This window comes from Musca domestica, unplaced genomic scaffold, assembly GCF_030504385.1.
Source record: "Musca domestica strain aabys unplaced genomic scaffold, Musca_domestica.polishedcontigs.V.1.1 76, whole genome shotgun sequence".
NCBI lineage: Eukaryota > Metazoa > Arthropoda > Insecta > Diptera > Muscidae > Musca > Musca domestica.
In genome coordinates this window covers 223,122-246,811 of record NW_026712396.1, presented here as the reverse complement: position 1 = coordinate 246,811, position 23,690 = coordinate 223,122, and the positions used below count along the sequence as shown (strand labels likewise).

General features: G+C 33.8%; 1 protein-coding gene across 1 annotated transcript in view; it reads right to left on the bottom strand.

The window, feature by feature from the left end:
* The window catches only part of LOC101900610 (uncharacterized), a 90,410-nt gene extending 76,904 nt beyond the window's left edge, over positions 1–13,506 (bottom strand). Inside the window, exon 1 of the mRNA XM_011294980.3 lies at positions 11,896–13,506. Coding sequence (XP_011293282.1) covers positions 11,896–12,085 — 190 coding nt within the window. The 5' untranslated portion in view covers positions 12,086–13,506. The remainder of the gene's footprint in view (positions 1–11,895) is intronic.
* Between the last annotated feature and the right edge of the window lie 10,184 nt (positions 13,507–23,690).

The window sequence follows — 23,690 nt, the reverse complement described above, 5'->3', positions numbered from 1 at the left end:
CAACGCGACAACGCTGCTGCTGCTGCTGCTGCTGCTGCTGCTGATGGTGATGGAGATGATGGCAACAGGAAGGGACGCAGCTTGTTGACGTCTGTTTGAGTTTTGTTTTAATTTATGATGCGGTGTCACGCACAACGTCATTCATTTCGTTTTCACTTTTTTTTTGTATTTTAATTTTTAAATAGTTCACAGTGTGATTGTGTGTGTGTGCATTTGTAGTGTCCTGGTTGTTGACGTCCGTCTGGTTACAAGTCATTATTATTTATTAGTGTTTAATTTTGAACCATAGACGCGGTAGCCGAGTGCAGCTACAACAATGGAAATCGAATGCCACATGGGTATCAATAGCAAATGGGCTTAGATAAGTTGTCTCTCTCCCCACTTTCTCTCTTCCTCACTTTTCCCAGCACATGCCAGACTCATTGTTGGAAATTACATACAGGTGCCTTTATCGCATTACGAACACCATAATCAAGTGTTTTAATTTGTTGTAAACGTATGAGTGTTTGCTTGGCTGATTCTGGACCGATGTTGCCATATGGGTTGCAAGCACCAAACGTGAATTTCCTAAAGAACATTTTTTCAAAGAGAAAAGGATCATCAAAAGTGGACCTTCAAACGTGTTTTTTTTTAAGATTATTTTTTTCAAGGACCAATAAAACGTAGATTTTTTAAAAGAATATTTTTTCAAGGACCAATTTTTAAAAAAATATTTTTTCAAGGATCAATCAAACGCGGATTTTTCAAAAGAATATTTTTTCAAGGACCAATCAAACGTAGATTTTTTAAAAGAATATTTTTTCAAGGACCAATCAAACGTGGATTTTTTAAAAGAATATTTTTCAAGGACCTACCAAACGTGGATTTTTTAAAGAATATTTTTTCAAGGACCAATCAAACATGGATTTTTTAAAGAATATTTTTTCAAGGACCAATCAAACGTGGATTTTTTAAAGAATATTTTTTCAAGGACCAATCGAACGTGGATTTTTTTAAAAGAATATTTTTTCAAGGACCAATCAAACGTGGATTTTTTAAAGAATTATTTTCAAGGACCAATCAAACGTGGATTTTTTAAAATAATATTTTTTCAAGGACTAATCAAACGTGGATTTTAAAAGAATATTTTTTTAAAGACCAATCGAACGTGGATTTTTTAAAAGAATATTTTTTCAAGGACCAATCAAACGTGGATTTTTTAAAGAATATTTTTTCAAGGACCAATCAAACGTGGATTTTTTTAAAAGAATATTTTTTCAAGGACCAATCAAACGTGGATTTTTTAAAAGAATATTTTTTCAAGGACCAATAAGTCAAACGTGGATTTTTTAAAAGAATATTTTTTCAAGGACCTACCAAACGTGGATTTTTAAAAAAAAATGTTATCAAGGACCAATCTAACGTGGATTTTTTAAAGAATATTTTTTTCAAGGATCGGTTAAACGTGGATTTTTTAAAGAATATTTTTTTCAAGGATCGGTTAAACGTGGATTTTTTAAAGAATATTTTTTTCAAGGATCGGTTAAACGTGGATTTTTTAAAGAATATTTTTTTCAAGGATCGGTTAAACGTGGATTTTTTAAAGAATATTTTTTTCAAGGATCGGTTAAACGTGGATTTTTTAAAGAATATTTTTTTCAAGGATCGGTTAAACGTGGATTTTTTAAAGAATATTTTTTTCAAGGATCGGTTAAACGTGGATTTTTTAAAGAATATTTTTTTCAAGGATCGGTTAAACGTGGATTTTTTAAAGAATATTTTTTCAAGGATCGGTTAAACGTGGATTTTTTAAAATAATATTTTTTCAAGGACCAATCAAACGTAGATTTTTTAAAAGATTATTTTTTCAAGGACCAATCAAACGTAGATTTTTTAAAAGATTATTTTTTCAAGGACCAATCAAACGTGGATTTTTTATTTGGCTAATATTTCATCCCAAGGATCCTTAATCCTGAAATTTTTAAATATTATCCATGGACTCCAAGAGGAATAATTTTATTTAAAAATTCACTATTAATGGCTAAAGAAGCATAAATGATCAAAGCTATAGGTTCAAGGGCTATTTGATTTTAAATCGATTTTTTTTAATCGCCAAGGGCCTTGCATTTTGGATTTTTATTGTATTTTCAGGACTATCCTATGTAGATTTTAATTTTTTAAATCTTCCTTGGTTTATTTGACCTTAAATAGTAGAATGTTCTTCCAAGAACCTTAATTCGTGAGTCATTTAAAAAAATATTTTACCAGGAACCTATAATTGGATATTTTCCATATTTGGTTTTCTCAGTATTCTTCAAGGATCTAAAATGGTAAATTTTTAATAAAATGTTTGAAAACTATACGACTACTAATCAAGGATTTTTGAAAGTCTTTTACCATGGACTGTCGAACTTTTATCCTAGTTTTCCTATTTCTTTGTTATCTGAAGTGAAAATTTGTGAATATTTTACCAAGCACTTTTTTCCCAAGGATTTTAAATTGTTTAATTTTTAAATATTATTTTTGGGAAAATCAGGGAACTTTAATTTTGGATTTTTGAAAATATTTGTGGATTTTTAAAGTATTTTATACCCATAATTTAAAACTTAAATTATTTAAATAATTTACTAGGGATCTTAAATAGTTGTTTAAAAACTTAAAATTGTGGATTCAAAGAGGGGATTAAAACACAGCAAAGATATAATGCAAAAAGTATAGCTTTCGTTAACCTGAAACCTTGGCCGGATTTAAAAAAAAACACACATTACCAGGATAAAATAAAATTCCGCAATGGCAACACTTGCAAAAACAGGACATTCGCATGATTGACATTGCATTTGGTCTTAACTACGTCAATGTCCCATGGTAGTATCCTTTTTCATTGTTGCATTGCACTGACTGCTCGTTGTGTATGCATATATTTGTGTGTGTGTATGTGTGACTAGCATTAAGTGTGTTTGCTCATGAGTATCGTGGCAGGTGCATATGACGGCATACGTCTCTCTCTGTGTGTGTGTGTGAGCGCTGCTATTTGCACGGGTAAATGTGTTTTATTAGCGCAATTTAGTTAATTACGTTAATTACAGTAACTATACAGTTGTTGTTGACGTTGTTGCTACTGTCGATTCTTTTATGTCGTTATAGCAGCGTGTGTGTGTGTGTGTGTGTGCCAGCACCATTGGCTCGACTGGGGTTGTTCCCATGCATTGAAAGGTGGTACAATGTGTTCACTTCGTTCAGCTATGACGTTTATCCATAAATTACGTACGTATTTGCGAATGACAATTCATTTGAAAACGACTAAAAGTACCAATGCTGTCATAAATCAGTTAGTCAGTTGACAGGCACAATGGGGGAAAGGTGGTAAATTGTATTTTAATAAATTAAATCCTTAATAAACTTATAAAATAATCTTCTATTAGTCCGTGAAAAAATATTTTTCAAAAAATTCTGTTCAAGGACCCTTTGGTCTTTAAAAAAAAAATCTTTAAGTAATCCAAGTTGGGCCTTGAAAAAACATTCTTTAAAAAATCCAGGTTGGATTGAGCTTTGAAAAAATATTCTATAAAAAAATATTCTGTAAAACATCCACGTTTTGGGGTCTTTGGTCCTTGAATAAATATTCTGTAAAACATCCACGTTTTGGGGTCCTGAAATAAATATTCTGTAAAACATCCACGTTTTGGGGTCCTGAAATAAATATTCTGTAAATCATCCACGTTTTGGGGACTTTGGTCCTTGAAAAAATATTCTTGAGGAAATCCACTTTTCATGGTCCTTTCTTTTGTACCTTGAAAAAATATTCTTGATTAAATCCACGTTTGATTGTCCTTTCTTTTGGACCTTGAAAAAATATTTTTTAAAAAATCCACGTTTGATGGTCCTTTCCTTTGGTCCTTGAAAAAGTATTCTTTAAGAAATCCACGTTTGATGGTCCTTTCCTTTGATCCTTGAAAACATATTCTTAAAAAAAATCACGCTTGAATGTCCTTTGATTCTTAAAAAAAATATTTTTTAAAAAATCCACGCTTGAATGTGCTTTGATCCTTGAAAAAAAAGTTATTAAAAAATCCACGTTTGAATGTCCTCTGATCCTTGAAAAAATATTCTTTAAAAAATCCACGTTTGAATGTCCTTTGATCCTTGAAAAAATCTTCTTTAAAAAATCCACGTTTGAATGTCCCTTGAAAAAATATTCTTTAAAAAATCCACGTTTGAATGTCCTTTGATCCTTGAAAAAATATTCTTTAAAAAATAAAAAATGAAATATTCTTTAAAAAATCCACGTTTGAATGTCCTTTGATCCTTGAAAAAATATTATTTGAAAATACACGTTTAGGGATCCTTTGGTCCTTGAAAAAATATTCTTTAAAAAATAAAAAATGAAATATTCTTTAAAAAATCCACGTTTGATTGGTCCTTGAAAAAAGTATTCTTTAAAAAATCCACGTTTGATTGGTCCTTGAAAAAAGTATTCTTTAAAAAATCCACGTTTGATTGGTCCTTGAAAAAATATTCTTTAAAAAATCCACGTTTGATTGGTCCTTGAAAAAATATACTTTAAAAAATCCACGTTTGATTGGTCCTTGAAAAAATATTCTTTAAAAAATCCACGTTTGGTTGGTCCTTGAAAAAATATTCTTTAAAAAATCCACGTTTGATTGGTCCTTGAAAAAATATTCTTTAAAAAATCCACGTTTGTTTGGTCCTTGAAAAAATATTCTTTAAAAAATCCACGTTTAAGTGTCATTTCGTCCTTGAAAAAATATTCTTTAAAAAATCCACGTTTGATTGGTCCTTGAAAAAATATTTTTAAAAAATCCACGTTTTTGAGTCCTTGGAAAAATATTTTTTTTTTTGAAAAATCCTCGCTTCTGAGTCCTTAAATAAATATTCTTTAAAAAATCCACGTTTTATGGTCCTTGAAAAAATATTCTTTTAAAATCCACGTTTGATTGGTCCTTGAAAAGATATTCTTAAAAAAATTGACGTTTGATTGGACCTTTGGTCGTTGAAAATATATTCTTAAAAAGATCCACGTTTGATGGTTCTGTGGTCCTTGAAAAAACATTCTTTAAAAAATCGACGTTTGATGGTCCTTTGGCCCTTGAAAAAATTCTTTAAAAATCCACGATTGATGGATCCATGGAATATTTTTTTATTTAAAAATTCTCAATCTAAATATGTTTTCATATCTCGCCTGTTTTCTTCTTCTGTTTTGCCAAATGTGTCCTTTATTGAAAATGCCGCCTGAGGACTTGAGCACATTGCCAGTACCAGAGTAATCTACAATTCTGGCATTGATAGCCGTTTTAATTAAATTTAATTTGTTGTTTGTGTTATTGTTGTTGTTGTTTCTGTTCTTGTTGTTGCTACTTCCTATCATGTTTACTTGCCATATCATTGAAAAGGCATTATGTTTGACAATTACCTTGTTCGTCATGGGTGTTGTTGCTGTCGTTACTCTCCGAATACAACATTCGACCAACACCATTTTAAAGCTACCCAAGTCATATTGGCTTGCAATTGTGCCAACAAACGAAGTGAACAACGAGCGAAGTGCAACTGAATTGTGTGTGTGTGTGTGCGGAACGCTGTGCCGCAGGTCAGTGTTAAGCAATTATCGGCCCTTTTTATGCAAGTTTCCCTTTGACTGAGTCACTCTCACGGACTGACCAACCAACCTGGCTAATTGCGGAGTCCGAGACATTATATGGGTGCTGTTGCAATAACAACAACAACAGCTGCTGCTGTTGTCGATGTGGCAAAGCAAGCATTTGCTGACTGGCTAACATTGGTAATGAATTCCAACTGACGGCCTTTTACGTGAATGGAAGGACAACATGGGCGAACAAATTGGATAGTCATAACCTCGTAGGCAAATTTTATATGAAATGGCATTAATTGCGGGGCCTGTTGTTGTTGTTGTTCTGAAGTCATTGAAGAAACGTTTGTGTGGTCAAAGAGAGGACGATAGTAGTCAGCAAAAATTAGACAAGGGCTGCACTTTTAATGGAAGCCCATTACTGAAGTGATTCGGAAAATGGGGAAGGGTGCGAAAGGGAAAGTAACAGAAACCGAAATTAATTTGGTTATGTAAAACATAATTGCTTTGCTCTATTTAATTGCTCGTATCTTATACGAAATTGGCTTGGGGCTCTCTGATTATTGATCAAAGAAGATATGGATTTATTCCTTGAAATTCCTAAAACAAGAAGATTCCTATTCTACGAAAATGTTAGTCTGTATTTTCAGATTTTCAGGAAGTGGTTTTATTGGTGGCTTGTACGCATAAAAAGGATTAAAATCGCAGCACTGGTTTTTGAATTTTAAAATATTTCCAATAATTTGAGAATTACCTTTGTAATTAGAATAAGTAAAAAACTGTAAGATCGACCGGCCGAACTTTGAATTCCCTCCACAAGGTGGAATGAATTTGGCAATTTTCAAAAAATAAAAAAAAAAATAAAATAAAATAAAATAAATAAATAAAATCTGTTTTAAAATCTTAAAAATACCGAATGTAGCCATTATATTAGTGTCTATACGACGACGTGGACCTGCACAGCAAAAGCCATTACAATATTCAAATGCGAAAATTGAAAAAAATAAATCGGTGAATAATTTCGCTAAAATCATCAGAATACCGAATATAGGGAGGGGGCTATACCAACACCTGGACCTGTACAGAACATCTTCTGTCATAGGCTGTAGCATCCATTATGAACCTTTAATACCAAATTTGAAACAATTCCGGTGAATAATATCGCTTAAATCACCAGAAAATATGGAGGTACCATACCATTTTCAATACCAAAAGTCCTACAGACATAATATACATTTGAGAAAATTTTATTAACTTGCTTCATTTCGTTCGGAAGCTAGAGTGGTTTTGTATTGGCTCCCTGAATTATTATACCCTACAACACTATGTTTTGGGGTTATTATAAGTTTGATTGGGCCAACAATTATGTAGCACCTCGAAATATTGGTTTCCCACATAGGAAAGTATATATGGATCTTCCTATCTCGCCGAGCTGAGTCGATCTAGCTATGTATGTCCGTCCGTCCGACTGTTCATGTTAATTTGTAATCACTCTACCGGTCGCAATTATAGTCCGATCCTCACGAAATATTGCATGGATGTGGGGTTATGGTCAGAATAGAAGTCTATTGAAAAGAAAATTTTCCTGACTTTGCTCTTGCTCTACACCTCACAATTATGGACCAATTGACGTGGAGGTTAGCATGAGGCTAGAGCTTAGGACAGAAGCCTTCGTATTTAGATGGTCATCGGGTTATATTTAGTGGGTGAAAAATACCATAACATTTGTGTTAAATAAAATTCAAATTTTCCATTAAACCGCGAATATTTTTAATACCGGCAAAATCACAAATAGTAGAAAGGTCAATTCTGACCGTTACATAGATGCCGATAGTAAATATATCGGATGTGTATAGCGAAATATATACAATGTGTATATACAATGGAATAGGATGGTAGCTAGAATGCTTATATCTCAAGAATGCCTGGACCGATTTTGACAAATTTTGTCAATTCAGAATGCCCTCTTGGCATAAAAGTATAAAATCCAAAAAAAAAATCGCATCAAAAGATGTCAATAATGATGTTAATATAGATTTTGTAGAATTATGTGATATATTTTTTTATATTTTTTATCGCATGAGATTTTTTCAATTTGAATTATAATATTCTAGTAGTACTTTTTCATCTTACAACACAGGTTGGAGTTATTATATACAGACTGCAATTATCGTCCGATCCTCACAAAAATTTGCATAAGGGTAGGGTAGGGTCTCAGAAGGGCTAGGTATATTGTTTTTAAAGATGTCCGCAATATATTTAGGGGTTGAAATGAACCAACAAATAAAAATGTTCCTGTTTTCAGCCATCATAGAGGTCTCAAATAGAAACCAAAGGACACGAAATAGAGATAGAATAGACCACTACTTTTGTGCGATAAAAATACCAAAATTTCCATTCCACCGAAACGCTGAAAACAGCAAACCCAAAATACGCAAAAAGTGATCTTCTGGCTTTTTTTCTGCTAATTTTGTTGACGAATCTAGCCAAATATCGTAGACAAGCAAATCATATAGATAAGTCAAAATTTGGAGATGCAGTAGGGCCTCTTGCTTTTGGAGATGTTGATATTTAGAGGTTTAAATGAACCAAAACCAGAAAAAATTTCCTAATCACACAATTGAAACCAATCGACACGAAATTTTGCATGAGAAGAGAGTTAAGGACAGGGAAGAAGTAAAATATTGCGCAAATGTCACTTTGCAATAATATCTGGACAGTGCTCTATGACATAATTTCAAAAGCGAAATCTTCCAAAAAAAATTTGGACATAATGGGGTGTCGTGTTGTCGTGTTGTAGGGTATCACATGGTTGGCCCCGCACGACTATAGCCTTTGCTTTCTGGTTTTAAATATGTTTGAAATTGGAGTTAAACTCTAAATGCTTAATATCAGGTAGCTATACACACGAGGACCAATGTACATCATTTTCAATATAAATTTTCCATACTTTCCATACTTTTTTATGATATTGCGATTTATATATCTAAATTTTTTCCTGATAGTCAAAGATAGCTTTATATCTTCTCAGTGATCATGACACATCAAAAGGATATTATTATTATATTGGATTGTTTTTTGTACCCTCATCCATGTGGCTAGAGAGGGTATATATCATTTGATACGGTTAAAAAGTGACTCATCGAAATAACGGTTTTAGATCCCAGGTTTCTTTGGACCGAGACCGTTTTAGAACATTTAAGTCTAGGGGGTGTCCATCCTTCTGTCTAACTGGTACGCACGAAGAGAGTATCCGATTTGGTCCAAACTTTGTATATATATTGTGTTCAAACAAAGATCGAGTTCGAAGATGGACAATATCGGTCCACTTCTTCTATTGCCTCTCGCACAAAAGGTCAACATTTTCAAAGTAAATAAACTACCTCCTAGAACGGGAAAGAATTTTGTGCAAACCTTACAATTCTCAATATTTTTGTCATTGTCAGATCAGGTGCGAATAAGAACAATATTGACCCGTTCTATCAAGCACAAGGAGTTAAAATATGAAATAACTCGTATAAAATATGAAATAAGTGGTCGATTGTCTTCAAATTTCTCAAATCTCAATATTTCTATCAACATACACAGGTCTACTCCTTCTGGTACCTCCACAGCAACGGGTCAAAATTTTGACCATAGGAGAAAACGAGGCTCGTAAAACGCGAAATGATCACCGGATTCTTTCGAACTCGTCCTTCTTAATATTTCTATCAGCACAAGATCTGTTATAAAGGTGCTAGAGATCCATCAATTCTTCTGGTACCTCCCCAACAAAGGGTCAACATTTGGAATATCCATGGAGCTCATAAAACGTAAAATTAACATCTGATTCCATTCATACTTGGTACATCTGAATATATCCATAAAAGATCTGTTATAAAGGTGGTACAGATCGGACCATTTCTTTTGGTATCTCCCCAAATTGGGGTTCAAGATTTTTGAAAAACTAAACGCTCAAAGAAGCGATATAAGCATCTCACTCTCTTCACATTTCAGACATCCAAATATTTTTGCTAACGCAAGATCTGTTGGGAAGATGATATTTATCTGCCAACCCCTTCTGGTACCTCACCCACAAAGGGTCGCAATTTCCATAACTAATATCTTTCATAACTTGCGAAACATGTTGGCGATTATTAAGAACTTGCTATATCTAAATATTTCTCTTAATCTGATATGAATATTAAATTTATCTTCAAGTTCTGAACATACCAATATTTGTATCTGTATTAGATGAAGTATGAAAATGGAATACTTCGGTCCGCTAAATCTGTTACCTCACACATATGTCCACATTTTCCAAAAATTTGCACATATCTCATATAAAGTATAGGAAGTATAGTCTACATCTGGCACGTTGTAATATTTAGACTTAGGTCAGATACGAATTGGTCAATATTGGCCAACTGCTTCGGGACCTGCCCCGGTAAAGATTCAACAGTGTGAATAATCATAACTTGTTTTATTGAAAATTTGCCAAATAGATTCACATTTTGATATAATCCCGCCAAAGTGTTTGGCGGTTATAGTAATATTTTTTACAATAGTTTACTGTGAATTGGCAGTTTGGTTTCCCTAAGGATAGAAAATATCGTTGCAAAGAACTGTCTATATATGATGTTAAATAATTTTTTCAACAGAATTATTCTAATCTTTGTATTTGAAATTCGTAATAGGCACCGCCTACGCTGGTGGATAACTGCCTATAAAGGTCCATGTTTTGTTATGGCCCTATACAACTAAAACACCTGATTTTTACATTTTACAAGTTCCTTTCAAACTAAAGGTTCGGCCCGGCCTAATTTAGATAGTTTTGTAGTCTTCAAATAGACTTAAAAATATTTCAGTTTGATGTTTACCAAGGGTGACCAGGGCCAAAAGTCATCAAACGTGGATTTTTTAAAGAATATTTTTTCAAGGATTAAAGCGTATATTTTTTAAGGAATATTTTCTCAAGGATTAAAGGACCAATCAAAAGTGGACTTTTTAAGGAATATTATTTCAAGAATTAAAGGACCAATCAAACGTAGATGTTGTAAGGTATATTTTTTAAAAGATTAAAGGACCAATCAAACGTGGACTTTTTAAAGAATATTTTTTCAAGGACCACAGGACCATATTTTTTCAAGGACCAATCAAACGTGGATTTTTAAAGAATATTTTTTCAAGGACCACAGGACGTGGATTTTTTAAAGAATATTTTTTCAAGGACCACAGGACGTGGATTTTTTAAAGAATATTTTTTCAAGGACCACAGGACCATCAAACGTGGATTTTTTGAAGAATATTTTTCAAGGACCACAGGACCATCAAACGTGGATTTTTTAAGGAATATTTTTCAAGGATTCAAGGACCAATCAGACGTAGATTTTTTTAGAAATATTTTTCAAGGATTCAAGGACCAATCAAACGTGGATTTTTTAAGGAATATTTTTCAAGGATTCAAGGACCAATCAGACGTAGATTTTTCTAGAAATATTTTTCAAGGATTCAAGGATCAATCAAACGTGGATTTTTTAAAGAATAGTTTATCAAGGATTTTCAATCAAACTTGGACTCTTTAAAGAATATTTTTTCAAGGACTACATTACCATGAAACGTGGATTTTTTAAGGAATATATTTATAAGGATTAAAGGACCAGGAATATCTTTTCAAGGATTAAAGGACCAATCAAACGTAGCTTTCTTAAAGAATATTTTTGTCAAGGACCAAAGGACCAATCAAACGTGGAAAGAATATGTTTTCAAGGATTAAAGGACCAATGAAACGTGGAAATATTAAAAAATATGAAACGTGGAAATTTTAAAGGATTAAAGGACCAATCAAGCGTGGACTTTTTAGAGAATATTTTTTTAAAGATTGAAGGACTAATCAAACCTGGAAATTTTAAAGAATATTTGTTTAAGGACCAAAATTGCAAATTTAAAAATTTTTAGGAGCGCTTGAAAGTATGCTACGACAATGTTAACTATGAAATCTAACACAACTTTGTTTCTCACATGCTCCGAGGATATTTTTATTCCTATAAATAATTATTTAAATAATTTGCTCCATAAATAGTTTTCAAATATGTATGAGTGCATTTTTTTCAAATCCTTTACAGGCAATTTAAATCATGCCATGGCATGATTTCCTCTGGAGGCGGACATTGACAAGTGTCTGTGTGTTCCAGTGTTGGTGGTGTTGCAGTGTTGTGTGGGTTGTTGGCTGGGCCTTGTGTCCAGCCATGAAGTGTTCGGTGGTCCTATCCAGTGTTGGTGTTTTGGTTTCGATGGTTTTATTTGGGGGCGCGGGAGGATAAAAAACATACCTTTTGAACTCCGCCGTTTGAGGACCGATGTTGTTGTTGCTGCTGCTGCCGTTGTTGTTGTTATTGAAGTTCCTAAAGCATTTGTCAATGTCGACGCCGTTGAAGGTGCTGTTGCTGCTGCTGGAGAAGATGATGCCGTTGAAGTTGAGTTATTGAACGCCCTGGGCGTTGTACAATGTTCTGATAACATCAAAGTGATCCCAAAACCCAAAGAAAAAAAAATGGAATTGAATTTGAACAATTTTGTTTTGTAATTTTAATTTCTATCGGAATTCGTTCTCTGTTTGTTTGAAATTGTTGACAGGAATTTCTTAGGCTTAGTGGTTATTTTCATTATTTTTGGTATTAATTAAAGTTTTTATTTTATTTTTTAGTGGTTAATAAATTCTGATTTAGCCATTGCGAGGCTCAGCATATTTTTTTGTAGCTCCTGTGTTATTGAGGTTTGGGGGCGGTGAAATAAAACACAAAATTAGGAAATTTTAGTTGCAAAGCAAAGGCATTAGGCATGGGTTTTGGAGGGGCAGGATTTTTTTACTCCAGGTTTCGTATTTTTTTCTAATTTAGAATTGATGGCGGATTGAAGCATCAGCGTATTTTTTTTTTGTTATTTTTTTTTTTTTTTTGGTTTGAGTAGCTATAGCGGAATAGAGCCTCACGCACACAATACACACTTCAATTTTTTTCTCTTCTCACTTTCCTTTGATTAGTATTTTTTCACTTGTCTTCTTTTTTTTGTATATTCTTCTTTGTTTTACTTCTTTATTTTTTTGTTGTTTTTGGTTGGCCTCTGAACACCCCCCACCTTGACTCTCAATGTGCAGGAGTTTGGTTGTTGTTACTTTTACTTTTTTCGTTTGTTTCTTTGCCACGATGTTTGTTTCTTTAATTCTATTTTTTCTTAACTTGTTTCACATGTTTCGTTGACGTTTATGGGATTTTCGGAGAGTGTGTGTGTATGTTTGTCTGTGTGTGTGTGTGCGTGAAAATTGCCTTCAAAATAAACTCAAAGAAAGAAAAGTAGCAGCAATAATGACAGCGGCAATATAAGCTAAATAACGGGATACACACCGTGCGTGTGTATGTGTATTTATTAACTACTCACTCACTCACTCGCTCGCTGGCTGACTGCCTGGCCACAACTTATTTTGTTTTTTGGCTACTCCGAACTTTAATTTTCCAATTCAATTTTCCATTTATTTCTTTCACTTCTTTATTGCTGTTGTTGTTGTTATTTTTTGCAGGAAATTTTCACTTTCTCTAGGCCAACACACCGAACTTTTTGTTTCATTTTTAATTTTTCCACCGAAAAGAAAAACGAACAGAATTTCACTTAAATTTTCCTCTTGACATTCCTTGGCTCTTGACGCACACACACCGTCTCTCTGCGTTGCCCCCCAACAACGGTTGTAGAACACTCTCACTCTTGTTATTCGTTGTTGTTGTTGCTGCTGTTGGTTCAATGTAAATGGGTGTATGTTTGTGTGTGTGTTGGTAGTATTTGTTGTTTTTGCTTTGTTATCTTTCACCAAATCACCGTTAACCGTTTACTTTTGTTCTCATAGGTCCGCAATCTTTGAAATACCGTTAAGTACTAAACTCTCCCAGGCTTTTGAGGGCAGCGTCTGGCGGCCAGTGTTTCGTTCAGTTCTCGTTGTTTCGTTATGTTTTGGGCTTTTACTTTCTTTTCTTCGATGGGAGCTTCGATGGGTCTGCAGCTGTTGAAGTTTTCCCCACAAGTATTACAAAGTTTTCAAGGGGGGTAGAGCTTTTTTCAGACACAAAAAGGAAAAATAAACTTGGGAAAAGCTTTTTACGTCATTGAGCGAAATAGAATGGTTAGGGATGGTAAAAAAAGCGATAACATGAATGCAGGATCCATAGGTCATCTGATGTGGATTTTTTAAAGAATATTTTTTTTAAGGACCAATCAAACGTGGATTTTTTAAAGATTATTTTTTCAAGGACCAATCAAATGTGGATTTTTTAAAGAATATTTTTTAAGGACCAATAAAAACGAGGATTTTTTAAAGAATATTTGTCAAGGAATAATAAACGCAAATTTTTTAAAGAATATGTTTTAAGGACCTTAAATGAACGTTTATTTTTCAAAGAATATTTTTTCAAGGACGAAAAGATCATCAAACGTGGATTTTTCAAAGAATATTTTTTCAAGGACGAAAAGATCATCAAACGTGGATTTTTTAAAGAATATTTTTTCAAAGACCAAAGGACTTCCAATCGTGAATTTTTTAAAGAATATTTTTTCAAGGACCAATCAAACGTGGATTTTTTAAAGAATATTTTTTCAAGGACCAATCAAACGTGGATTTTTTAAAGAATATTTTTTCAAGGACCAATCAAACGTGGATTTTTTAAAGAATATTTTTTCAAGGATCAAAGGACCAATCAAACGTGGATTTTTTAAAAAATATTTTTTCAAGGCCCAATCAAACGTGGATTTTTTTCAAGAATATTTTTTCAAGAACGAATCAAACGTGGATTTTTCAAAGAATTTTTTTTTTCGAGGACCAATCAAACGTGGATTTTTTAAAGAATATTTTTTCAAGAACCAATCAAACGTGGATTTTTTAAAGAATATTTTTTCGAGGACCAATCAAACGTGGATTTTTTAAAGAATATTTATTCAAGGACCAATCAAACGTGGATTTTTTAAAGAATATTTTTTCAAGAACCAATCAAACGTGGATTTTTTAAAGAATATTTTTTCGAGGACCAATCAAACGTGGATTCCTTAAAGAATATTTTTTCTAGGACCAATCAAACGGGGATTTTTTAAAGAATATTTTTTAAGGACCAATCAAACGTGGATTTTTTCAAGAATATTTTTTCAAGAACCAATCAAACGTGGATTTTTTAAAGAATATTTTTTAAGGACCAATCAAACGTGGATTTTTTAAAGAATATTTTTTCAAGGACCAATCAAACGTGGATTTTTTAAAGAATATTTTTTCAAGGACCAATCAAACGTGGATTTTTTAAAGAATATTTTTTCAAGGACCAATCAAACGTGGATTTTTTAAAGAATATTTTTTAAGGACCAATCAAACGTGGATTTTTTAAAGAATATTTTTTCGAGGACCAATCAAACGGGGATTTTTTAAAGAATATTTTTCAAGGACCAATCAAACGTGGATTTTTTAAAGAATATTTTTTCAAGGACCAATCAAACGTGGATTTTTTAAAGAATATTTTTTCAAGGACCAATCAAACGTGGATTTTTTAAAGAATATTTTTTCAAGGACCAATCAAACGTGGATTTTTTAAAGAATATTTTTTCAAGGACCAATCAAACGTGGATTTTTTAAAGAATATTTTTTCAAGGACCAATCAAACGTGGATTTTTTAAAGAATATTTTTTCAAGGACCAATCAAACGTGGATTTTTTAAAGAATATTTTTTCAAGGACCAATCAAACGTGGATTTTTTAAAGAATATTTTTTCAAGGACCAATCAAACGTGGATTTTTTAAAGAATATTTTTTCAAGGACCAATCAAACGTGGATTTTTTAAAGAATATTTTTTCAAGGACCAATCAAACGTGGATTTTTTAAAGAATATTTTTTCAAGGACCAATCAAACGTGGATTTTTTAAAGAATATTTTTTCAAGGACCAATCAAACGTGGATTTTTTAAAGAATATTTTTCAAGGACCAATCAAACGTGGATTTTTTAAAGAATATTTTTTCAAGGACCAATCAAACGTGGATTTTTTAAAGAATATTTTTTCAAGGACCAATCAAACGTGGATTTTTTAAAGAATATTTTTTCAAGGACCAATCAAACGTGGATTTTTTAAAGAATATTTTTTCAAGGACCAATCAAACGTGGATTTTTTAAAGAATATTTTTTCAAGGACCAATCAAACGTGGATTTTTTAAAGAATATTTTTTCAAGGACCAATCAAACGTGGATTTTTTAAAGAATATTTTTTCAAGGACCAATCAAACGTGGATTTTTTAAAGAATATTTTTTCAAGGACCAATCAAACGTGGATTTTTTAAAGAATATTTTTTCAAGGACCAATCAAACGTGGATTTTTTAAAGAATATTTTTTCAAGGACCAATCAAACGTGGATTTTTTAAAGAATATTTTTTCAAGGACCAATCAAACGTGGATTTTTTAAAGAATATTTTTTCAAGGACCAATCAAACGTGGATTTTTTAAAGAATATTTTTTCAAGGACCAATCAAACGTGGATTTTTAAAGAATATTTTTTCAAGGACCAATCAAACGTGGATTTTTTAAAGAATATTTTTTCAAGGACCAATCAAACGTGGATTTTTTAAAGAATATTTTTTCAAGGACCAATCAAACGTGGATTTTTTAAAGAATATTTTTTCAAGGACCAATCAAACGTGGATTTTTTAAAGAATATTTTTTCAAGGACCAATTAAACGTGGATTTTTTAAAGAATATTTTTCAAGGACCAATCAAACGTGGATTTTTTAAAGAATATTTTTTCAAGGACCAATCAAACGTGGATTTTTTAAAGAATATTTTTTCAAGGACCAATCAAACGTGGATTTTTTAAAGAATATTTTTTCAAGGACCAATCAAACGTGGATTTTTTAAAGAATATTTTTTCAAGGACCAATCAAACGTGGATTTTTTAAAGAATATTTTTTCAAGGACCAATCAAACGTGGATTGTGGACCAAAGGACCATCAAACGTGAAATTTTTTCAAAGACTAAAAAGAACAATCAGACGTGGATTTTCTAAAGAATAATTTTTCAAGGACTTAGTAGCAAGGACTGGAGTGGAGGTTAACAAAAAAATGTCGGAAATATCATAACACATTTTGGAATTAGTATAGATTTGTTCGAATTGGTCACCTTTGGCACGAATTATGGTCTTCAAACGGCCAATGAAACCGTCACATCTGACCGAATGTTGCTCTGCGTTATTTTGGTCCATTGCCGGCGAAGCGCTTGCTTGAGGTGATCGACACTTTGGTATTTTTTAGTGCAAACCTTGCTTTTGAAAATACTCCAGACACAATAGTCCAACGGATTAATATCCGGAGATTTTGGTGGCCATTGTGCGCTAAAAATGAAGGGAGGAATCTCAGTTTTTAACTATTCTTGGGTGACGCGTGCTGAGTGTCCAAGATCTGCGGCCATAATGTTTGCATGCCGAAGGGTTTAATACACCCTCCAGAATATGTTCGCAATAATGTTCGGTCGATTAATACGAGCGGAGAGAGGAGAGCGACCATCGGCTGTTATATCGGCCCACACCATCACCATGGTCGGCGCTTGAGTTCTGGTGGCCAACCGAAGGTGCACATTTTCAGCTGACCTCTTTGGCAAGTAAACAAGATCATATTGTTTGTTTACAAACTGCTGGACAACGAATGTTTTCTCATCGGAGAAAATCAAATTCGGCATGTCACCACTTTCGGCCAAGCGAAGCAACTCTAGAGCTCTTGTAGTCTATTTTCTGTTCTTTCTGTTGCGATATAAGTTCTTGCACTTTTTGGAATTTCAATGTCATTACCCCGAGCTCATTTTTAATATTTACCGAATGAAATATTGCGATATGTTCAGCTCACGAGCCATTTTTCGGCCACTGCGACGCGGGTTTCGATCAAGTCGCTTCTTTACTTTTCGAACCATTTCTGCTGATGTTGCTGTTTTCTTGCGTCCACTTCCTTGACGTCGGGCTACGCTACCAGTACCAGTATCACGGTCACGAGCGATGGTACAAGACACAAAAGATTTATTCACATTTAAATGCTGAAGTACTCTAACGTTAGCCACTTGTGGTTTTCTAGCCAAATATAAAGAAATCACACTATCACGCTTGAATTCCTTCACGAATAACTTTTTTTTCTGGAAAATGTTCACCAAAATGCTTTTGTATGCTTGTAAACAATATAATGATCTGTCACTGGAATAATTTTAACAGCTGTCGGACGAGTCTCTTAGAAATGGCAGCAGTCTGAAGTTGGTTGCATTTTTTTTCATCTCACCCTGTGTATGGGAGGTATAACTCTATCTGAACCGACATTCACCAAATTTTATGTACTTGCTTCTATACTCGTGTCGAATGTGTTCAAATTCAGGTCATTTGGACTGATATTGGCCATTTGCTACATATATGGGGCTATATCTAAATTTGAACCGATTCTTTGTTTGTTAAATTTCATCTCAATCCGATAACAAATGCGACCTGCAGTTTGTTCACAAAAATATATTTACAGAAGGACGGACGGACGGACGGACGGACGGACAGATGGACTGACATGCATAAATCGGCTCAGAAAGTGATTCTATGATTCTATGATCCTCAAAAGTAACTATGGGTGTATATCGCTTCCACATGTTATATACAAATGCATTAAGACATAGTACCCTGACCACTATGTGGTGTGGGGTATAAAATTGCCAACAGAAAAATTTTATTTAGGAGATATTTTCATTGAACAACAATCTAGCCCCCAGGTTTTTAAGATATCCAAAATTCACGATATCGATTACAAAATTATCGTTTTGACCCAAAATTTTTTTTGCAGGGATTTCGTCGAATTCAGCGATTTACTCTTCCCTCACATTAGGAGTAGGAGCCAAAATTGAGAACAATTCATATTGTTGAAAATAAGAGAACAATGAATGGAAAAGAAGTAAAAAAAACATCCTCATAAACACTAGCACCAAAAAGCTTTGGCTCAATGCCAAAGTACTTTTCAATTGAAGGCAAAGTGAAAGCTTCGAGTTTCATTCAATGAGAGTAAACCGATACAAAACACACACAGTCACATTGCAAAAATATCCCATTGCGGAGAGTGTGAATAATGAGTTGAAGAGCAAACTGCGATGAATGAAAAGCTTCGTTTGTTTGACTTACGACAACAACTACTTACTACTCAAATTTGCTGGCTTGACCCCCACCACCGACCGAGCCTCACTCTGCACTTTATGTAAATGATGACACTGTTGGCCAAAAAAAAAAAAAGAGTAAAGTCTGGAAGAGACAAAGGCAAAAAATAGAAAAAGAAAATAAAACTAAAGCATGACTAATAATATCTCATCCTTAAACAATAACCAACAACAACAGCACACACACAGAGAGACAACCTCCTCTGTGTGTGTGTCAATGTGAGAGTGTGCGTTAGTTTATTGCTTGTAATACTATCCACAAAGTTAATCAATGGATGGACGGAGCCAGCCAGCTTGCAAGGATAAAGCGAATGAATGTGGGATGGTCAGCTCTAAGCGTGTAATTGTTGGGGTACCCTTCATGGAGCGAAGGAAGAGCCACACAAAGGATTATGCATTTCATGGAGTTTTCTGTGTGTGTGTGTGTGTGTGCATTGTGCACATGTTGCATGCCCCCACAATTGGCCGTAGAGAAAAAATGTCTGTGTGTGTTTGTGGGATAATGAAACTATTTTTGGACAAAAAAAGAAGAAAAATGAAAACAAATGCTTTGTGGCTTCTGTAATGGAGGAGTTATATATTGTTATTTATGACCTTTTTGAGTTTAACTCCCACTGAATTAAGTTATTATAGCGATATGGAGGGAAGATCTAGTTGTTGCATTCGAATTAAAAGGGATATGAAAATTGGGACTGAAATAAATATTCCATGGAAATTTTAATTTTCCGAGTAATGAAATGTGGATTTTTATACACTACACCACATAGTGGTAAGGATATTATGTCTTTGTTTATTTGTTTGTAACATTAAGAAGGAAGCGATATAGGACCATAGTTATTTTTGAGGATCTTCTTAGAATCACAGTCTGAGTTGATTTATGCATGTCAGTCAGTCCGTCCGTCCATCTGTCCAACTATTTTTGTGAACAAAATGCAGGGCGCATTTATTATCCGATTGAGATGAAATTTTCTTTGCTGAGAATCGGTTCAAATTCAGATATAGCTCCCATATACGGGTGAGATGAAACAACTGCAATCAATTTAAGACTGCTGTCATTTCTAAGCCACTCGTCCGACAGTCGTAAAAATTATCCCAGTGACAGCTCATCACATTGTTTACAAGCGTACAAATGCATTTTGGTGAGAATTTTCCAGAAAAAAAGTTATTCGTGATGGAATTCAAGCGTGATAGTGTGATTTCTTTATATTTGGCTGGAAAACCACTGGTGGCTATCGTTAAAGCACTCCAGCATTTAAATGTGAATAAATCTTTTGTGTCTCGTTCCATCGCTCGTTACGGTGATATTGGTAGAAACATCAGCAGAAATGGTTCGAAATGTAAAGACGCGACTTGATCGAAGCCCGCGTCGCAGTGGCCGAAAAATGGCTCGTGAGCTGAACATATCGCAGAATTCCATTCGGCAAATATTGAAAAAGCTCGGGTAAAGCCATTGATATTCCAAATTTGAAAAACTGCAAGAACTTACACCGCAACGGAAAGAAAATAGACTAAAAAGAGCTAAAGAGTTGCTTCGCTTGGCCGAAAGTGGTGAACTGTCGAATTTAGTTTTCTCCGATGAGCGAGAAAACATTCGTTGTCCAGCAGTTTGTAAACAAACAAAATTTTCGTGTTTACTTGCCAAAGAGGTCAGCCGATAATGTGCAGCTTTGTTTGGCCACTAGAACTCAAGCGCCGGCCATGATGATGATGTGGGTCGCCATAACAGGCGATGGGCGCTCTCCGCTCGTATTCATCGACCGTGACATCAGAAAAAAATCCAAATATTGTAGCGAAAATATTTTGGAGGGTGTATTACAGCCTTGGGCACCCAAACATTTTGGCCGCAGACCTTGGACATTCCAACAGGACTCAGCACCATCTCACTCAGCACACGCCACCCAAGAACCAAGAATACAAAATAAGGTTCCCCACTTCATTTTCAGTGCACAATGGCCACCAAAATTTCCGGATACTTATTCCGTTGGGCTATTGTATCTGGAGTATTTTGGAAGGCAAGGTTGGCACTAAAAAATACCAAAGTGTCCACCTCAAGCAAGCGCTTTGACGGGAATGGGCCAAAATACCGCAGAGCAACATTCGGGCAGCGTGTGACGGTTTCATTGGCCGTTTGAAGACCATAATTCGTGCCAAAGGCGATCAATTCGAAAAAATCTAAACTTATTGTAAAATTTGATGATATTTCCGATATTTTTTGCTTTTATTCAATAAATTAAAAAAAAAATGTAAATTGTTGCAGTCTTTTTTTATCTCACCCTGTATATGTTTCATCTGAAATCCCTCACATGCATAATATACACTCCACAAGAATGATATTTGGTACCATATAACTTATAGAGCTCAAAATACCCATGTCAAATTTTATCGAAATCGGATCAGATTTGGATGGAGCTCCCATATATATCCGACGGAATTCAGCCCAGAAGCAAGTACTTCAAATCCTGGTGAAAATCGGTTCCAATACAGCTATAGCTCCCATATATATGTTTCATCCGATTTGGTGTTAAAGTCCCTCACATTCGTAACATACACTCCACAACAATGATATTTGATCAGATACAGGTCAAAAATAACTTTGCCAAATTTTATCGAGATTGGTTCAGATTATTTATATACCTTTGATACACATCTTCATCCGATTTTACGGTTATTGTTCACCATATATGTAATATCAGCTCAAATTGTGACTACTCTAAAGCCATGATACGCATTCAAAGAAGGTTCATAGTTGGTATGATCTACTTCACACTCTAAATATGCTTAGTGGTGTAGGGTATCTACTAAATATACATAGTCTAGGCCATTATATAGGCGGCTCCGCCCGACTTTTGACGTTTCCTTACTGGTTATTATTACATTTTTTTGTCGAAGATTTCGTGGCCTGAGGAAGGCCAAGAATTGTGGAGTTTAAAAATACATATTTTTCGAGGACGTCTCAGCTTTAAACAAGTAAAAAAGCTGTAAGTTCGGCCGGGCCGAACTTTTAATACCGTCCACCATATGGTACAAATTTGGCAATTTCCAAAAAAAAAAGAAAAAATTATAATAAAATCCGTTAAAAATTCTGTTAAAATATTAAAAATACCGAATACATATACGACGACGTGGACCTGCATAGGCAACTTTTTTCATAAGTTAGCACAATATTTAAATGCGAAACTTGAAGAAAAATCTGTTTATAATGTAGCTAAAATCATCAAATATTCGGGGGGTACGGTATATGGGGGCTATACGAAGACGTGGACCTACATGGCTCATTTTCTGTTTTATGCTGCAGTATCTATTACAAACTTCAAATACCAAATTTGGAATGATTCCGTTTAATAATGTCGCTAAAATCATTAAAATACCGAATATCGGAGGGTACCGTTATATGTGGGCTATATGAAGACGTGGACGTACGTGGTTCATTTTTTGACTTAGGCGGTAGTATCCATTACGAACTTCAAATGCCAAAATTTAAACAATTCCGTTAAATAATGTCGCTAAAATCATCAAAATACCGAATATCGGGAGGTACCGTCATATGGGGGCTATATGATAACTTGGACCTACATGGTCCATTTTCGAACTTAACCTGCCTACTGGCAAAATATACACGTCTATCTCAATTTGTTCGAAAGATAGCTTGATTACAACAGACAGACAGACGGACATGGCTAAATCGTCTTAGAATTTTACGCTGATCAAGAATATATATACTTTGTTGGGTCTGACATGAGTATTTCGAGGAGTTACAAACGGAATGACAAAATTAATATACCCTCCATAGTATGGTGGAGAGTATAAAAAATCATGGAATTTTCTTCAGGAAAAATCATTGCAAGCCTTTTCCTGAAAATGGTAAATTTTAACATATTTTTAAGATCTTTTTTAACAGAAATGTTTTTTTTTTCAAGGCCTTTCGTGCCCTCCGTAAAAATTATGAATTTTTAAAAAATACCTTGGCAGAAAATGTAAATTGTTGTTATTATTTTGTATGAATGTTATATGTGGCCAAAAAAATCGTGAATTGTTGATTAAATAAGCTTTTTCGAATATAGTGAAGAAGCTCAGGGAAAGTTCCATTTTGATTCAACGTTTGATAATAGATTCTAAAACCGACAGAAACAAAAAAAATATATAGAACAGAAGCTATAAAACACTTTCCACTTTCTCGGACATTGCGAAGGGAAAAAGATCTTCTAAAGATCATTAAACTGTAATATAACCAAAGAAGAAAACAACTTTTCACCTCTAAAAGTTCCGCCTCAAGAACTACAATAGGTGTTCTTCTGTTTTTTTTTGAGAGATACTCTAAAGACAAATTGAATAGTGCCGAAAAAAATATTTCGTACCACTAATATTAGATAATTGATTTTCCCAATAGTTCGAATCATAATTATTAATTAGTCCGCTACAAATTATTCCTCTAATTATGATCACCATAAACAGTACGCTAATAGTTTTTGTAGTTAACATTTTCTATATTTTATACTCTTGAGTGGTATTGAAAATTTATGACGTAATATAAATTAAACGCTGCGAGGAAATGGTTTATGGCAACACATTTACAACCAGCAAATCAGTCATCTGGCGAATTGTGAGGCCATAACAAAAACTGATTATGCTTTGTAATGATGAAATGTTTTTTTCCTAGCTGTAGTTATGGTTATAGAATTGTTTTTATATCAAGGGCACCGGATTTAATACTTGGATGGGCAAAAGGGGTCGATAGGGAATAAAAAATATGAGAAATATTGAACAAATCTTTTCTAAAATCCACTTTTGAAGGTCCTTGAAAAATATTTTCTAAAAATTCAAGTTTGATTTACCTTTGGACCTTAAAAAAATCATTAAAAACTCCACTTTAGATTGGTCCTTGAAAAAATGT